This window comes from Eptesicus fuscus, chromosome 2, assembly GCF_027574615.1.
Source record: "Eptesicus fuscus isolate TK198812 chromosome 2, DD_ASM_mEF_20220401, whole genome shotgun sequence".
Taxonomy (NCBI): domain Eukaryota; kingdom Metazoa; phylum Chordata; class Mammalia; order Chiroptera; family Vespertilionidae; genus Eptesicus; species Eptesicus fuscus.
Window position 1 is genome coordinate 101,947,571 of NC_072474.1, and position 16,279 is coordinate 101,963,849.

At 39.5% G+C, this 16,279-nt stretch overlaps 1 protein-coding gene across 3 annotated transcripts in view; it reads right to left on the reverse strand.

The window, feature by feature from the left end:
- Positions 1–9,452: 9,452 nt before the first annotated feature.
- TBC1D19 (TBC1 domain family member 19) overlaps positions 9,453–16,279 on the reverse strand; it is a 100,050-nt gene continuing 93,223 nt past the window's right edge. For all 3 annotated transcript variants that reach the window (XM_008140200.3, XM_054729669.1, XM_054729673.1), the window contains 3 exons: positions 15,808–15,923; positions 11,163–11,233; positions 9,453–9,945 (listed from right to left, as the gene is read on the reverse strand). In XM_008140200.3, the coding sequence (XP_008138422.1) occupies positions 9,871–9,945; positions 11,163–11,233; positions 15,808–15,923 (262 nt within the window). In that variant the 3' untranslated portion in view covers positions 9,453–9,870. The remainder of the gene's footprint in view (positions 9,946–11,162; positions 11,234–15,807; positions 15,924–16,279) is intronic.

Here is a 16,279-nt window from a genome sequence, read left to right on the forward strand (position 1 = left end):
TCAAGATGGTATCCTATCAGTCTGCCCAGAAACCTAAATCTTTCTTTCTTTCCATACATGTATTCAGGTCTTTCCGTTTTCTTTCTTTTTAAATATGTTTTTATTGATTTCAGAAAGGAAGGAAGAGGGAAAGAGAGATAGAAACATCAATGGTGAGAGAGAATCATTGATTGGCTGCCTCCTGCACGCCCCCCACTGGGGATCGAGCCCACAACCCATGCATGTGCCCTGACCAGGAATCAAACTGGGACCTCCTGGTTCATAGGTCGATGCTCAACCACTGAGCAATGCCAGCCAGGCTCTTTCCATTTTCTTGAGGCTCTCACATATGAAATACCGAATCATTCAGCCCCTTTTCTCCTACATGAGGAGAGGAAGCCCTTCGTTGAGGGTAAGGCAGACACAGTCCTGACGAAAGGTGACAGAGGAAGAGGAAAACCTGCCTATTTCTTCCTATGGAATCTTAGCACTGACATTCCGACCCTCTCATTCTCCCCCCACTGCCCCCTCAGGGGTCAGGCCATCACTGGGCCTGCCATGGGTACAAGCTAAGTTGTATACTGGAGATAACTTTTTGCTCTGTTTCATGAAAACTTTGCAATGATTCCATTTATAAAGAAGGGGTTCCTCCCTCCCCTCCTTTTTATTTATTTTTTTTTTTGGGGGGGGGGTTCTACTCTCTATCTAAGCCCTGAGTAAGTTGAAACAATGAACCAATGAATAGGCAGAAGCCAAAAGAGAGAGAGAGGAGAACCAAATTATTGTGAAAGAAAGAAAAGCTAAGTCACCAAATGAGTGCAGTGCTAGAGCAGAGACAGTCACAAGTCTGGGTGTCTGAGCAGCAGCTGACCTATTAGGTCAGACCATCCTCAGGCTGCCCGAGGGAGCAGCTGCCCCACCCGAGAGAGAAGTGGCGTGGACCACCCCAGCAGCAGGACTGACTGCTCAGTCACCTCCGAGAGGCTCAGCCCATCCATCCCTGTCTATCCCACGCTCCTCAGAATTCCCTGCTTCCAGTCATCAATTCCCTAAACTTGCTTCTCTTAATCTGACCCAATTCCCACCCATCCTCCTCCATCCCCTCCCTAGAAAACCACTCCCTTCTGCTGCTGGCATTCCCAATTCCCAGTGTGAGGTCAATAAACACCTATATTTCCCCTCTCTTCTCTGAAGGTTCTAGTCACCTCCTCACTTACCTAAAAGCTGGCTGTGCCCGGGGGCCTGCGTCTCTTGGCAGTCCTCTCCAAAGGATCACTTCCTTTCTCCTGTGCCCGGGGCGTGCTTCAGCAGCCTTACTCTACCCCTCAGGCCAAGTTTAGAGTGTTACGCCCCCTTCTCTCTTGTGATTGCTCTGCTCCTTTTAGGCTCACCCCATCTGGTTATACCACTCTTCCTCCTCCAAGGTACAGCCCCCTCCTGGATTCAGGGACTGGGACATGAACATCAGTGGGGGACCATTATTTTTCTTTCCTCCTCATTCATTCTCATTAAAACGAACTTTTACAAGCAACTCAGTTTTCTTCTGCATGCCTCCTCCTGCAGTCTGTATTTGTCATCCTTCTTGGTGGCTTCAACGTGCACGCTGGCGGTTCACCCAGCACCATGGATTCCTGGTGTCTTGACTTCCTCATATTTTCAGTGTTGTCTTCTCCTTTACCTCAGTTATCCACCAGGCCTTAGATCGTGGCATCAACAAACATGGCACCGCATTTTCAAACGCTAATATCTCATTCTGACTGCAAATAGTACCCTTCCACGTTACTGGCAGAAGTATCCTTCCTTCAAAAGTGCTTTTACCTTTGTGCTGTGACCTTCAATCCATCCATTCTTCTTTACTCAAATCCATCACGACCCCTCATTACCCTTCATTTCTCTTATTTCTATCTTATATTCTATGATTCATCGTGATACTCTGTTCCTTATAACCCTAACATCTTTGCCACCGAATGAGGTTCAGAGGTCTAATAAACAGCACCCTCCTTCCTGCCTGAGCTGTGAGTTGAGAAAGTGAAAATCTCGGCAGATGGAAGCAGGTGATGTCATCTTTCTTACTGGTAGTTCATAGGGAATATGACTCAAGCATGGGCTTTTCAAAATCAAGTCTCAGACACCTCGTCACCCGTTACCTCCCATCCCACGGGGTCCAGACTTTCTAAAGCTCAGGGCGGAGAGGGACAGTACAAACCCTGTTTGCTGTGAGCTGCTGGATCCCAAGAGAAAGATGAGAGAAAGGGGTTGGCGTTACATGCCCCGCACCGATCCCAACCTCATCAGAAGTATCATTCACTCCTCCACAGGAGCGGGGGGGGGGGGGGTATGTGAAGAGCATGGCATCAGTGACCTCCCTCTACATGGGAGGAAACATTAGGACTTGGTGGTACATTTCCCCCAATACCTCTCTTTCTCCGTTACACCTGCCGTATAAAAAAGTCCAGCTTTCTGGGGTCATTTTCCTATCAGCACCAGAGCAGTAGAAGGTAGTTTTCAAGATACTTTTATAGATGTTATTTTATGTAATCATTATAAAAACCACAGGAGAGAAACTGGACAGGTAGAATCACCCATTTTATAGGTAAGAGAATTGAAACAATGTGAACTTACTGTCATATGTTACAGTTGATATGCTAAACCCAATGTATCTGAGAGGAGGTTAATTAACATATCCTTCGGATTAAGGGCCTGGGGCCTGAACAACAGTGGGGGACCATTCTTTTTCTTACCATTGGACATACCATGCCATTACTTCAAAAAAGAGGTGTTAGTATTCTATTTCCATAAAAAGTGCTGTCTCTTACCACATTTGTTACTGAAAAAGCAAACACACAAATGTATATAAAAACTATGAATTCCCAGCATACTACATTGCTCAAAGAAAACATTTGATGTTCATTGAATATACATGTACACCACACATCTAAAAAAAGTTTTAAGAGCAGAGAAGTAATACATAAACAATTACCTAATTAACATGATAAAGGCACTGATAGTACCTGAAGCCAAATGGTTACGTTAAAAAAACATTTGAAGAAGCCCTTTGGATAATCAGCAACAAAAAAATTACATAATTTATCTTGTGTATCGGTATCTCTCTGCACCTCATTCTGCATCTGCCTGTCTCCTTTCCTCCCACTGTTTTATCCCTAAATTGGCCAAACTATTAAATTGCTAATTTTTAAAATATTTGTTGTACTTTAAAAAAAAATAAGTATATTTAATAGAAAATTAGATGAACTGCAACACTTCTGTATATTCTATTGCAGGTTCTAGTCAGTGAATAAAGAAGAAAAAATAAAAGGCATATAGATTTGAAAAAAAAAGTAAAATTGTCTTTATTTGTAGTTAACATTATATATGTAGAAAATCCTAGGGAAGCTACAAAAAAGTTTAACAAGGTCTCAGGATACAAGATCAATATAAAAAAACCAATTGTATTTCTACATATTAACAAACCATAAAAAATGAAATTAAAAATACCATTTATAATAACATAAATATGTAAACAATTAGGAATAATTTTAACAAAATATGTGCAAGATCTATACATGGAGAACTATAAAATATTGCTGAGTGAAATTTAAAAAGACCTAAAGAAATGGAGTGAGATACCATGTTCATGTATTGGAAAATTCAATATTGTTAAGGTATCAATTGTCCCCAAACTGATCTTTAGATTCAACACTATCTCAATAAGAATCACAGCAGCTTTTTTTTTTTAAGTACAAATGAAAAATCTGATTGCAAAAGTTATTTATAAATGCAAAGAACTTAGAATAGTCACAATACTTCTGACATAGGTAAAGAAAATTACTTGATTTCCAGATTTATTCTAAAGCTATAAAAATCAAGACTGTGCGGTACTGGAATCAGGATAGACATAACCATGAAACAGAATAGAGAGTCAAGAAATAAGCCCACAAATATATGATGAATTGATTTTACAGAGGTGCTATTATTAAAGGGAAAAGACAGGGTGTGCTTTTTTTTCTTCAGCAAATGGTGTCAGAATAATCACATATCTATATGCAAAAACAGGATCCTCAACCTTTAACTTATATCATACACAAAAATTAACTAAAAAGTGAAAGGATCAGAGGCCTAAAAGTAAGAGCTAAGTGACAAAGTTTCTAGAAGAAAACAGGAAAAAAAATCTGTGACTGAGTTATGCAAAGATTTCTTAGATAGGACACACAATGTGAATCATTAAAAAAAAAAAGAAAGAAAGAAAAAAAAAGGATAAACTGAACTCAACAAAATGAAAATGTTTGCTCTTTAAATACAGTTAAGAAAATGAAGAGATTAGCCTATAGGCTGGGAGAAAAATTTACAAACTGGAAGTGTACCCAGAATAAAGAATTGGGCAAAAGATTTGAGCACTTTACAAAAGAATAATTGTAAGTGAAAAATAAGTATGAAAAGATGCCCAACATCATTAGTAATTAAGGAAATGCAAATTAAAATCACCTATTGGAATGACTAACATGATAACAGTGAGAGTTGGTGAGGATTTGGAGCAACCAGCACTCTTTTACACTGTGAGTGGGGATGGGAAATGGTAGAACTACTTCAGAACGAGTTTGGAGATCTCTTAGAAAGGTAAACTTATGCTGACATATGACCCAACAAACTCACTCCTAGGTATTTACCCCAAATAAATGAAGATATATGTCCACATGAAGGCTTGTGCACAAATGTTTATAGTAGCTGTATCCATAATACACTGAAACACGAGAACAACATGGATGTCTATTAACAATAACATATAAAAAAACTGTGAAGTAGTCATTCAATGAAATACTACTCAGTGATAAAAAGAAATGGACTTCTAATTACACAACAACATGGATGAATCTCGAAACATTATGCTGTGTAAAGGAAGCCAAGAACAAAAGAAAAAATATAGGTACTAGTATATATGATTCCATTTACATGAACCTTTAGAAAAGACCAATCTAATCTTTAGGGACAGAAGCATATCAGTGGTTGTCTGGAGTCAATGTGTATATGGGGGACTGAATGGGAAGGGGCATAACGGGAACTGATTCAGGTGATGGAGGTTCTGTGCCTTACTGTGATAGTGGTGGTGTGGTTATATACATTTGTCAAACCTTAGAGAACTGTATACTTAAAATGCACACATTTTATTCTACATAGACTATACCTTAGTGAAGTTGACATAAATGAGAAATATTGAGTGAACTTAAGCATTTCCAGGTGTTTTCACTCAAAATATTTTTCCCTTTTGGACCTCCACAAATCTTTGTTGGTAAAATAGTTGTGTGACATTGGACAAGTAAGTTATTATTTGAAACTGAGCAAGTTTCCTCATCAGTAGAATGAGTGGATTATGCTATTAGATGATTTCATCCATTCATTCAAAAAACATTAAAGCCCACCATGGGGCAAGCACTACACCAGGCTCTAGACAGATAAAGTTGAGAAAGAAACCGTTTTGCCTTAAGGAGTCACAGTCCAGTAAAAGAAAAAGACAATCACATAGTATAAGATTATGGTATAACTATGTATATTTAGGGTATGAGGGGAATTCATAAGAGAAGCAGTCTTCCCTGATGATGCAACACCTGAGTTGGGTTTTGAGGTACAAGTAAGAGTTATATTAAGAGGAAAAGAGAAGGCGTTCCAAGCACAAGGTGCTGTATGGGCGCAGGGCCAACGCAGAGAGACATACTATGTGTTCAAGGTACTTCAGGTAGCTTAGTAGGTCTGGAACATAGAATTCATGCTTGTAAGGTCAGGGTGGGTCTTGATTTAAAAAGTTAAAAAAGATTCCTCTTGCTTAAAATATATAGACAGGGGTCCCACCAAATAATGATTCTCATGATACAATGGATCGCCTAAATAGTCAAATAACTGTACTTCAGTTAGGGTCCTCTCTGTTGCAAAGAGAATCTTTTGGCTCCTGTGATGAAACAGTCCAGGGGTAGACTGGTGGAGTGGGACCTGGACATCAACAGGTCAACAGAACAGCTTTTCACCCTTTCCATTCCTAGGCTGCAGCCCATCCAGACCCTATATCCAGCTTCCCTGAACGATTAAACCAAAGCCTCGTAATCAAGTTTCATTGGTCCTCACTGGTCTTAGATTTTGCACTGATCCTGAAGCAATCCCTGTGGCTAGAAGGATAGCATATGGTGACTGGCTTGGTGAGGACCCAGAGGTCCTGGGGGTAGGAGTCAGCCTCACCTGAAGTTCATGGGGCAGGGGGTAGATTACCAAATAAAAAATAGAGGAGAAATGATGTTTTAAGAAAAACAGATCCTGACAATTTTCAGAACAGGTCCTGGGATACAAATGCATAAGGACAATTTTCTTCTTTCATATTCCATACTAGAGCTAGTCCATGGAAATTGACTTGAGAATAAAGTGATGTGAGAATCAGAACATGTATACAAAAAGCGATCACTCAATATTCCAGGCACCACATAAGTGGATGAATAGAGAACAAAGAGAAGGGCCTAATTAATTCTAATTGACAGCTCCGGGGTGTCATTACAATAGAGAAGATGTTTGAGAGGGGCCTTGATAAAGGGAGTTCCTGATAGACAAAGTGGATGGGCTTGGCTGGTTGAGGATCAGCGTGTAATCAGTGAGGCTGAAGTACAGGATCGTGGAGCAGTGTGGGAGCACAGCAACAGATCGACCGAGCTGTAGAGAATTTCCCTACTTTGCTAGAGCCTGGAGTTTATCTGTTAAGCAGTGGGGCACCATTTAACTTAAGCATGTAAGTGGCCTGTTGAATCTGTATATACTAGTAGAGAGCTGTGGGACTAGAGTAGACATTTCCTGAGATAAGAAGGAAGGAGATAAGTATAAGGGATATAAAGCTAAGTTGTGAAGTGGAAGGCTGCGAGGGAGTTCAAGGCTAATGGTCTTTGTTCTATGAAATAGAAAGAGTACTTGCTGAGTGTAAGGGGGTGCTGTGCAGCTAAGATAAGCTGGAAATTTCAATTAGCCAGCATGCTGCATTACCAAATGTTCTGATCAAGAAGACTGTTCAATAAACTCTTCTAAAAGGTCACACATATTACATTAGTGGGTGAACTGAAATCCAGAAGAGCCAAATATAACTTAGTCTCTGAGTCTATTTCACCATCAGTGCAATGCCGTAGGTAGAATGATTACATAAGCATCCCTGGTCCCTCAGATCCTTGTGAGCACCGGCAGAGCAGATGTGAGGAGGTGTTCGAGAATGGCAGGAAACAGTGAGGAGAATGCAGAAGGAAGGAAGCCAACCGAGGTAGTGGAGGAGGTGCAGTTAGAGATGGAGTGGGCAAGACAGCCGACTGCCCTGAATGCAGTATTCTAGCACGCATCCGAGAGCAGCGCAGGGCTGAGGGGTTTGCGACAGCAGCAGAATGCCTGCAGCCTTCAGGACTGGCTGGAGTCACCTGTTCCAAATGCAAGGACCTTACTATGCCCTGATAAGTTCGTTTTTTACAGACACCGTCTCACATTATCAAATAAAACCATAGAGATGCTAATGAGGATGGACAGTCTTCACATGTTAGCTTCTACCACTTGACCTCAAAATGCCATCATTAAAATTAATTACCAACATTTTATATTTGCTTGGTGCGTTGCAGTTTAAAAAGTCCCTTTCAAATATATTTTCTCATTTGCTCTTACTTAACCCTGGGAGGTACACAGAGCAAATACAATAATTTCCTGATGCCTGTCCTCCCTGCCTGCCCCTAATTGCAGATAAGAGAGTAAATTATCAAGGGACTTAGAGGAAGAAACAAAACTAGCCACCCTAGTGTTTTTCTACTAGACCACGAGACTGCTGCTTTTAAAAAGGCTTATGAATACTCTCATAAAGAAAGAGGCCGATGATGGAGCCTCTGTATAAATTTGACCATAGTCGTTTAAAATTCTCTCTCTTCCTTACGTGTTATTTCTCATTTTCTCAGAAAGAGGAGGGAGACAAGAGTCATAGGTGTGCACATAATTATCCTCAGGGTGAGTGTGCATTTGCACACACAGAATGGCAAAGCATATGACCTAACTGCATCACCTGCAAAAAAACACACAATGGGTTTGTTAGGAATCAATCGCTGAATAAATTAGTCCTTAGTAAGTCAATAAGTACCTGATGAATAAAAGCACATAATATTTTCAAATACCTAGCTATACCAAACTCCTCTACACTTGCAGTATTATGCTAAGACTCATGTATTTCTTAATATATATATATAAATAAATGATTCATGAATACATTTGGATAAAACAATACAATTCTAGGCATTCAGTAAGAGTATTGATATACAGTGAAACCTCGTTTCTCGAACTTAATTCATTCTGGAAGGTTGCTTGAAAACTGAATCATTTTTCCCCCCATTAGAAATCATGTAAATTTAATTAATCCATTCCAGACCCCCAAATGATTCCGTTTTAACCTTTCTTATATACAGTACATGTCTATGATACTGTTTATTCTATAAATAAGCACTTTAAAAACAAAAAAGACATGAAGTATAAATGAAAATTTAACAAAAAGGAAAGGAAATGTACAGTAAAAACTGAAATTTAACAATAATTATAAGCAGCAACAAAAGCAAAAAAAAACAAAAAAACAAACAAAACAAAACATGAAAATATTCACAGCTCAATATCCTGAGATTTTAACAGTGGTAAACTGACTTATTCGTGCATTCTCTCTTTTGCTTGTCACCTGAGAGATGTGTGACTGGCCATACGGTATCAGAATGAAAGGGGTGCCGGGTTGAGAAGCAAATGGTTCGAGATGGGAGATGTCCGAGAAACAAGGTTCCACTCTATTGATTTAGAGTTTTGTTAAAATGATCAGCATCTTGAATTTGAGACTAAAATCAAAAGAATGGTTTTTGGACTTCTTTTTTTCATACTATTATTCCAAATTACAGAAATGGTAGGCCTTTAGAAAGTAATATACGACAAGACCCTTCACTTATAATAAAGACCAACGTAAGACTGAGCCTTGCATGATGTCCGTTCTGGAGGGATTGTCCAGTACCTATTACTGGTCTCGCAGCTGCTCTTTCCTAGAAGTAAACTTCATTAAACCAACCGTCAGAAAAGCAAATATGGTTTTGATATTTCATTCCCTTCCTTGAATCCTTAGGTGTCCTCCAAAGTAACAGAATCTGGCAACAGGCCTCAGCAGTGTCGTCTTCTAATCGCAGGATGAAAGGTTGAGAAGTTTGAACAGATTATGCCATAACTTTGACTTTCTCCCCTACCCCAGGAAATAAAGAATACAATACTGGCAGGTGGACACAATTGTATTTGACCTCCCCTAGTACAAAACATTAAGTGAGAAATAAAGTGGAGAGAGATCTAGAAAATCTCTGGGGAAAGAAACATTGTTAAAAACATCAAAGCACATTTGAATTTCTACTTAAAAGCGTTATCTTTTTCAAGTCTTCTTCCCACTTCCTACCCACCCCTGGTTCTGAGTGAAGAGCAATTTATAAGATAAAACAATACATTATCTAGAGATAAATTTACAAACTGACATAAGAGAATTGTCCCAGAGGCTGCATTACCTCTTCAAGTTTATTACAGCATCTTTAGTTCTTATTGCATATGTTGTCGCATGCTTTTTACAGGTCAGGATTGTATCTATAGTACGCTCAAGTCGCCAGAAGTTCAGTCTATTGCTTCTCTCTTGAAAATCAGCAGCATGCAGTGCAATATTTGGTGTGCTGAGTTATTTTTTCAAAAAGCAAAAAATGACTTAGGTTTGTTTAACTGAGGAGGGAACATGATCTTTATTGGCTTATATACGAAGTGGATTTTGGTTTTATGCAGTTTGCATAGTTCATGATTAGCTTCTAATGAAAAACTTTGTGTTATCAGTGACCTTGAAGAAGATCAGGTGACAGTAGCAAACAAAAAAATCTGAAGAAGAGGCATAACTTTTAAAGTAGAAAGGTCAGCAAGAACTGCCTGAAACAAAAAAACAAAAAGAATTATTAATGTCAGTATTCTCATCAGCAAAGTGAAGCCTATGAAATATGGGGCAACAGAAGCACCATCACAATGTGATGCTGGCATCGACGCACCCTCTAAATTCTTCAGATGTGTCCTAACCTCTGTAATAAAGCTACAATGGTCCTTTTCTTCTCTGTGTATCTTAATGTTAGAACATGTGCAAAATGCTAGCATGGATTTTAGCCTTGAGCCTTCTTCAAATATACAAGGTAGCATGAGTTTATAAGAGGGCTAACATTTCAACTTGCTTCTATAAATAAACGTACATTAGGAATCCTCATTCTGTGGTAGTAGTATAAGGAGTAACTGACTTCAGGAAATCATTTCGAGATGGGACTAATGTTTATTCAGTTGCAAGATGCATAAACATCCTCTTCCCTTTAAACAAAGACTGTAGGCGGCTATTTTAAGGATAAAATGTATGATTCTATGAGAGATAACAAATAGAGTAATATGGTAAGCCACTGTTTAATTTAACCATGTTTCAGGTATACTACTGAAAAGAAACCAGCTTTAAGTAATTAACTCACAATTAAAAACAACCAAGAAAGCCCATTTATCATTAGTATAGCATCCAAACCAGTGGTCGGCAAACTGCGGCTCGCGAGCCACATGCGGCTCTTTGGTCCCTTGAGTGTGGCTCTTCCACAAAATACCACGTGCGGGCGCGCACGTACAGTGCGATGGAAACTTCGTGGCCCATGCGCAGAAGTCGGTTTTCGGCTCTCAAAAGAAATTTCAATCGTTGTACTGTTGATATTTGGCTCTGTTGACTAATGAGTTTGCCGACCACTGGTCCAAACACATGCCCTTTAACTCTCTCAGCTAGTTTTTCTTTGTTTTAGGAGCTTAACACATGGATGTAAACACTAATAAGAAAACACAACATAAGATCAATAGTTTCTATTAAATTACTAGGCGTATTGTTTCCCATAATGATTAGAATGGCTTTCTACAATAATCTTGTTTATGACTCTCTCACAAGATTATTTTCAAGTCATTAAGGAATTTTGAATACCTAATACTACTTAGCTCAGAACTTACAGGTTTTACCCACGTTAAAAACTTAAGCTATGAGTAAAGTGTGTCTCAGGCATCTGAGACTCGAGTGCCCGAGGCTGGCAGGCCCTCAGGAGCTATTTCCATCCCTTCGGAGTGAAACTTATCCTTACTTCAGCTGCAGCCAGTGATGTCACCTCCATCAGGTTGACTGCTCGGAAGGCAAACACGGCAGCTGCCAGGACTGGAAGAGAATGCACACTATTTCAACTGCTGGCCTCATCAGCCCCACAAGTGCACTGCTGTGCCCACAACCCCGCACGAGAGCTCAGAAGGGGTGCTTTTCACAAGCACACACCCGCACCGAGCGAAGGTCCTGCAGCGGATCTCCAGAGATTGCCTCTGGAGAACAGTGCCTGATAAACTGTATTTCACAGTTTTGGGGAAAAGAAACATTCAAAGGCCCTGAAAAGCCATTTTATAAATTGCTTCTTTCATACTTACAACTTAAATCACAACAGTTTTTAAATGGCATGAAGTTCTAATGACTGTCTTTAAATTAAGGTTTATTTTGATGCAGGTGTTTCTTACTAATGCAATAGAGAGGCTTCTAAAAAATTATAAGGAGACTGGATTTTTTAATATATCACATCGTGTTTCCTATGTATTGAGGTGGCATCATGATAAAAATGTGGCAATAACACCTTTTCTTGAAAGTATCTCCACAATATTTTGTTGTATTCATATTGTTATACCGAGCGTTGCTCTTTCTTAGAGGGTCACAAATGGACTTGCATGTGGGGAGAGCTGCGGGGAGGCTGAGCCTGCATTTGGCTACAGGAAAAAGCTGAAACTGAAAAAACCATTATAAACATCTTGAAGGTTAATGTTCTACTTTGAGTAGAAAACAACCTTTGGGTTTTTGTTTTCATTAAGCATAAGCATATGAAAAACGAGCAATGCTAACATGCACCACTTCTTATGTAATCTCCCATAGAACGCCCCGTGAGAGAATGAGTCATCGTGAACAACGGAAGGGCCCGTGGAAGAGGAAGGCAACCCGATAAGGAGACAGTACTCCCTGGAGATGATTCTTGACTCTCCCTCTCCCTTGTTTATTCCATCACCTGAGGTGGTAAAGCATTCACTGCCCAACGAGAACTGAAGTTTAGGAAATGAAATCTACAAAATTATTGGAAGACTGGTTCCTAAATACATTGCATAGCTAGAACACACACACACACACACAGATTTTTACTATGGGAATAATTAAAATAGCAATTAATTATTACACCAACTCTATGAGTAAAATACTACTATTGCCTCATTTTACTAATGCGGAAACTGAGGCACGGTAAGCTTGGGTGACATGTTTAAATCACACAGATAGAAAACAGTAGACCGAATATACCTGGGCTCTGGCTGGGGCATCTAATCACCATGTGATGACATTACTGACATGAAGGTTAGCAGTAACGATTTATTCCTGATGTGGAAATCTGTGTGCTTCCTAAGACTGTCTTCTCTGCTATTCCTCAGGGTAACTTCTAGAGATAGCATGAAGGGTGATGCCAGGTGGCCCTGGTAGAAGGGAAGTCAGGGTGCAGTCCCCTAATTTCCCCAGTGACAGGGAAGCACAGGCATTTTTCTAGAGGAGGACAGATTTTTGACAGCTTTGCAAAAAAGCATGAACATTAGCCAGAGAGAAAAATTCTGGGGGGCAAATGGTAGTGGTAAACAGAATTTAAGAAGTTAAGTCAGCCGAAACAGGTTTGGCTCAGTGGATAGAGCGTCAGCCTGTGGACTCAAGGGTCCCAGGTTCGATTCCGGTCAAGGGCATGTACCTTGGTTGCGGGCACATCCCCAGTAGGGGTTGTGCAGGAGGCAGCTGATCAATGTTTCTCTCTCATCGATGTTTCTAACTCTCTATCCCTCTCTCTTCCTCTCTGTAAAAAATCAATAAAATATATTTTAAAAAAAGAAAAAAAAAGAAGTTAAGTCAGCTGGCATTATTTAACGTGTAGCAAGGCATACAAGAGATCTGCGACACAGAATTTTCCCTTTAGTTGAAAAAGAGAAAACTTGAGTACTTTAAAGCCACTGAGCTTCTTTGTTTACAAAAATATCAAAGAAAACCATGAATGTGGACCAGCAACGTCTTTATGGTTTCCCAGTACCTGGGACCATGTTTGACCAGGAAGACATTTAGAAGCTAAGGCATGTGAGCACGCCTTCCCCTTCTGTGCATAATTTAACAGTCAGTGAGAGCTTGGCAGGAGGGTCAGATCTGCTGTACAGGAAAGAGTGTGCATGGCGGGAAATTGTTTTTCCAAATGTAAAGAGCAGGTCACTACGTGACCTCAGCACCCAGAATGCTCATGCGCTCATAACCTTTATTTATCTTGGTGTCGCATCACAGAAGTTCCTCTCTGCCTGCTCTTGTTTGCTCTGCCCAGCCCTTCCACAGCACGGCTTTGTTTGCCCGGGAGAAAAGGTCTATACTTTAGGGTGTTTTCCACTGAAATCATGTTTCATCTGATAAATAGAAAAGCTAATATTTACTTTGGTCTTTCAAACTATTCTCATTACTTTAATTTTAAGCAATTCTATCATGAACATTAAGACACCTTTGCTTTAAACTGTTTTTACAAAAGGCTCTGATTAATTCACAACTAAAGCCAGTAATATTTACTAAAATATTTCTAAGGACTATATTTAGTAACTCAATTGAGCAAAAAAGATGGATCCCAAATATTCAGAAGAAAAAAATAACAAAATATTTTAAATAATCAAAACTAACTTGTATCCATCTACCTGAAATTATCTGCCCTGTGGCTCTTGATTGGCATTCCAAGGTGGGAGCACCCCTCAGTACAGTGCCATTCTACATGGTCTATAATTCTTCCCTGTTGGTTTTTAAAAACCACGGAGGAAGAGTAAATGGCTGCAACAGTGTGGACTGAATTTCTACCTATTCATCATTAACTTTTTATTTCAGGTATTGCGTTCATAGCATGTGCCTGCTTAGAGCAAATACAGTATTCAATATTAATTTATTCCTTTTACTTCAGCTTGCTGAAGGGCGATAAGTCACAGAAAGAGAACATTTAAATTGGAAGAGACCTTGAAGGCCTTCTAATTCAGCATTTCTTTCATAGTAGAAATTTCAACCCTTCAGGTGACAATTAAAAAGCCCATCTACTTTTGGAAAGTCCTAATTATTAGAAAGTACTCCCTTATACTGAACCCTTTTCATTAACACACTCTAGTATCTTTTTGAAATTATACAAAAAGCTATATACAATACTTTCAAAAGTTAGGACCCACCCTGAGGAGAGTTATTTGGTGGAAAGACTAAAATCCTGTTGCCTGAGAAATGGGAGCAGAAAACAAGTCCATTTAGCCGGGAAAATAGAAGATTTTGGGGAAAGGAGCCGTTTCTGAGAGTAGAAAAACCATGCCGATGACTGGTTTACCGGGCGGACATTTCAGCAAGACGTATTATCCAGAAATGAAATGGGCGACCTGGTAAGACAGGGACTGCCCTGCACCAAAGTGTTCAGGGGATGAGGACCGCCGGAGAGAAACATGTGAAAGAAGTGATACCTGAGGACTTCTAAGACCCTTCTATCTCTAGTTTATATATGTCACTTCATTCAGCCAAAAGAGACGAGGGCAGACCATTCTTTCCTACTCATATTTAGATGGGCTTTAAAAACCATTGAGATAGAAAACATCAGTAAGTGGTATCTCGGAGTACACTAGGGGTGATATTTATCTTTGTGACATTTTATTATTACTCTAATTTTCCTTTTCAAAATGCCACCCAATTACTCTAGACCTCTCAGCAGTCAATAATATGTTAATATAGTCCCTAGAGAACCTTCGACAAGAAAAACATCTTCACTTAAGCATTATTTCCACAGTATCCCAGAAAGGTGTCATACTATACTAGCGATGTAAGGTAAGGAAACAAAGGCTTACACAGGTTAAATAGTTTATTCAATATCACACAACTGGAGAAGGTCGGACCCAGTACTCTGCCTACTTTTCCGCTTTCCATCTATTGTTGTAAAAACCTTGTAATATTTATTTGAATTTTCTGATAATATCAATGATTAAAATAACTGAGTCTACTTTGTACAAGAGAAGCAAAATAATATAATCAGTAAGAATCTGTGCTCTATGTGTTATACAGTTGCCTTGTGTAATATCTGTTGTAAAAACTGCTGAATTATTAAATGAGAGGTGAAACTGACTTCATGAAAAAACAAACAAAACATATAATATTTTTGTTTAAGAGAATACCTAAAAGAGGACATTCAGCCACCAGGGCAGGAGTCAGAGACCACTAGCAAAAAGGAAAAGGTTATGAATTCAGTATAAGTTGAAGTACAGAAGCGCGGGGAGGCTCAGTGTCAGTTAGGATTTCAGGCAGCAGTTGGGCTGGAGCACAGAACAAACGCTAAGACAGTCAGAGGAATCCAGGGTGGAGTGTGTACCTACACTCTGTTGCACAGGCCTCCCAGGTGCTGAGACGGTAAGCCCTGGTTGGACTGAAAGTGGTGGAGGGGGAGAAACGAACTTTCCTGGGAGCCAAAAAGAAAGACTGGGAATAGACCGGTGTTGGGCAGTTACACAGATGTATCTAGATCACAGAACCTCAGTACTTGCCTTCCAAGGCAGATACATGTTCATGAATTAACAATGACAGATAAGTGTAGACTTAAACTCCAATTACGGATGGTGACTGTTAGAAAGGAAAAGGACTTTACTATAGAGACAGCATGTGTTTTACAAATAAGCACTTACTCTTACCAGCAAGAATTTCTAGAGAGTTGTATCCTAGGATTCTATCCCACAAAAGCAAGAGTTGATCTGTAGCTAAGTATCCAGAGAAAGCTCGAACCATCCATTTAAATGATATGCGAAGTCTGTAAGCAAAGAAAAAAAATAAATTTTACCAATGTTTTTTTCTCTTTCTTTTGAAAAGGCACTATCTTAAAAAAGCTTGGAAGAGCCCAACCAATTCTGTTGTTAAATGAATCTTAGAAATCACCTGAGCATTTATAACACCATAGTCTTCAAATGATTGGTGAGATTGAGAGGAAGAATTATATCTGCTTGACCCTCATTTATGCTACAGTCCGGCCTTTCGAAGACTCACTTCTACCTTCTATTTTTCAGGGTATGTACTAATTAGCTATCAGTGAATTGATCTTGTAGTCTTGACAGTTTCAGGCAAGCCATGATCATTGGAATTTTTTTTTTCAAAATATTTGAAAGAATG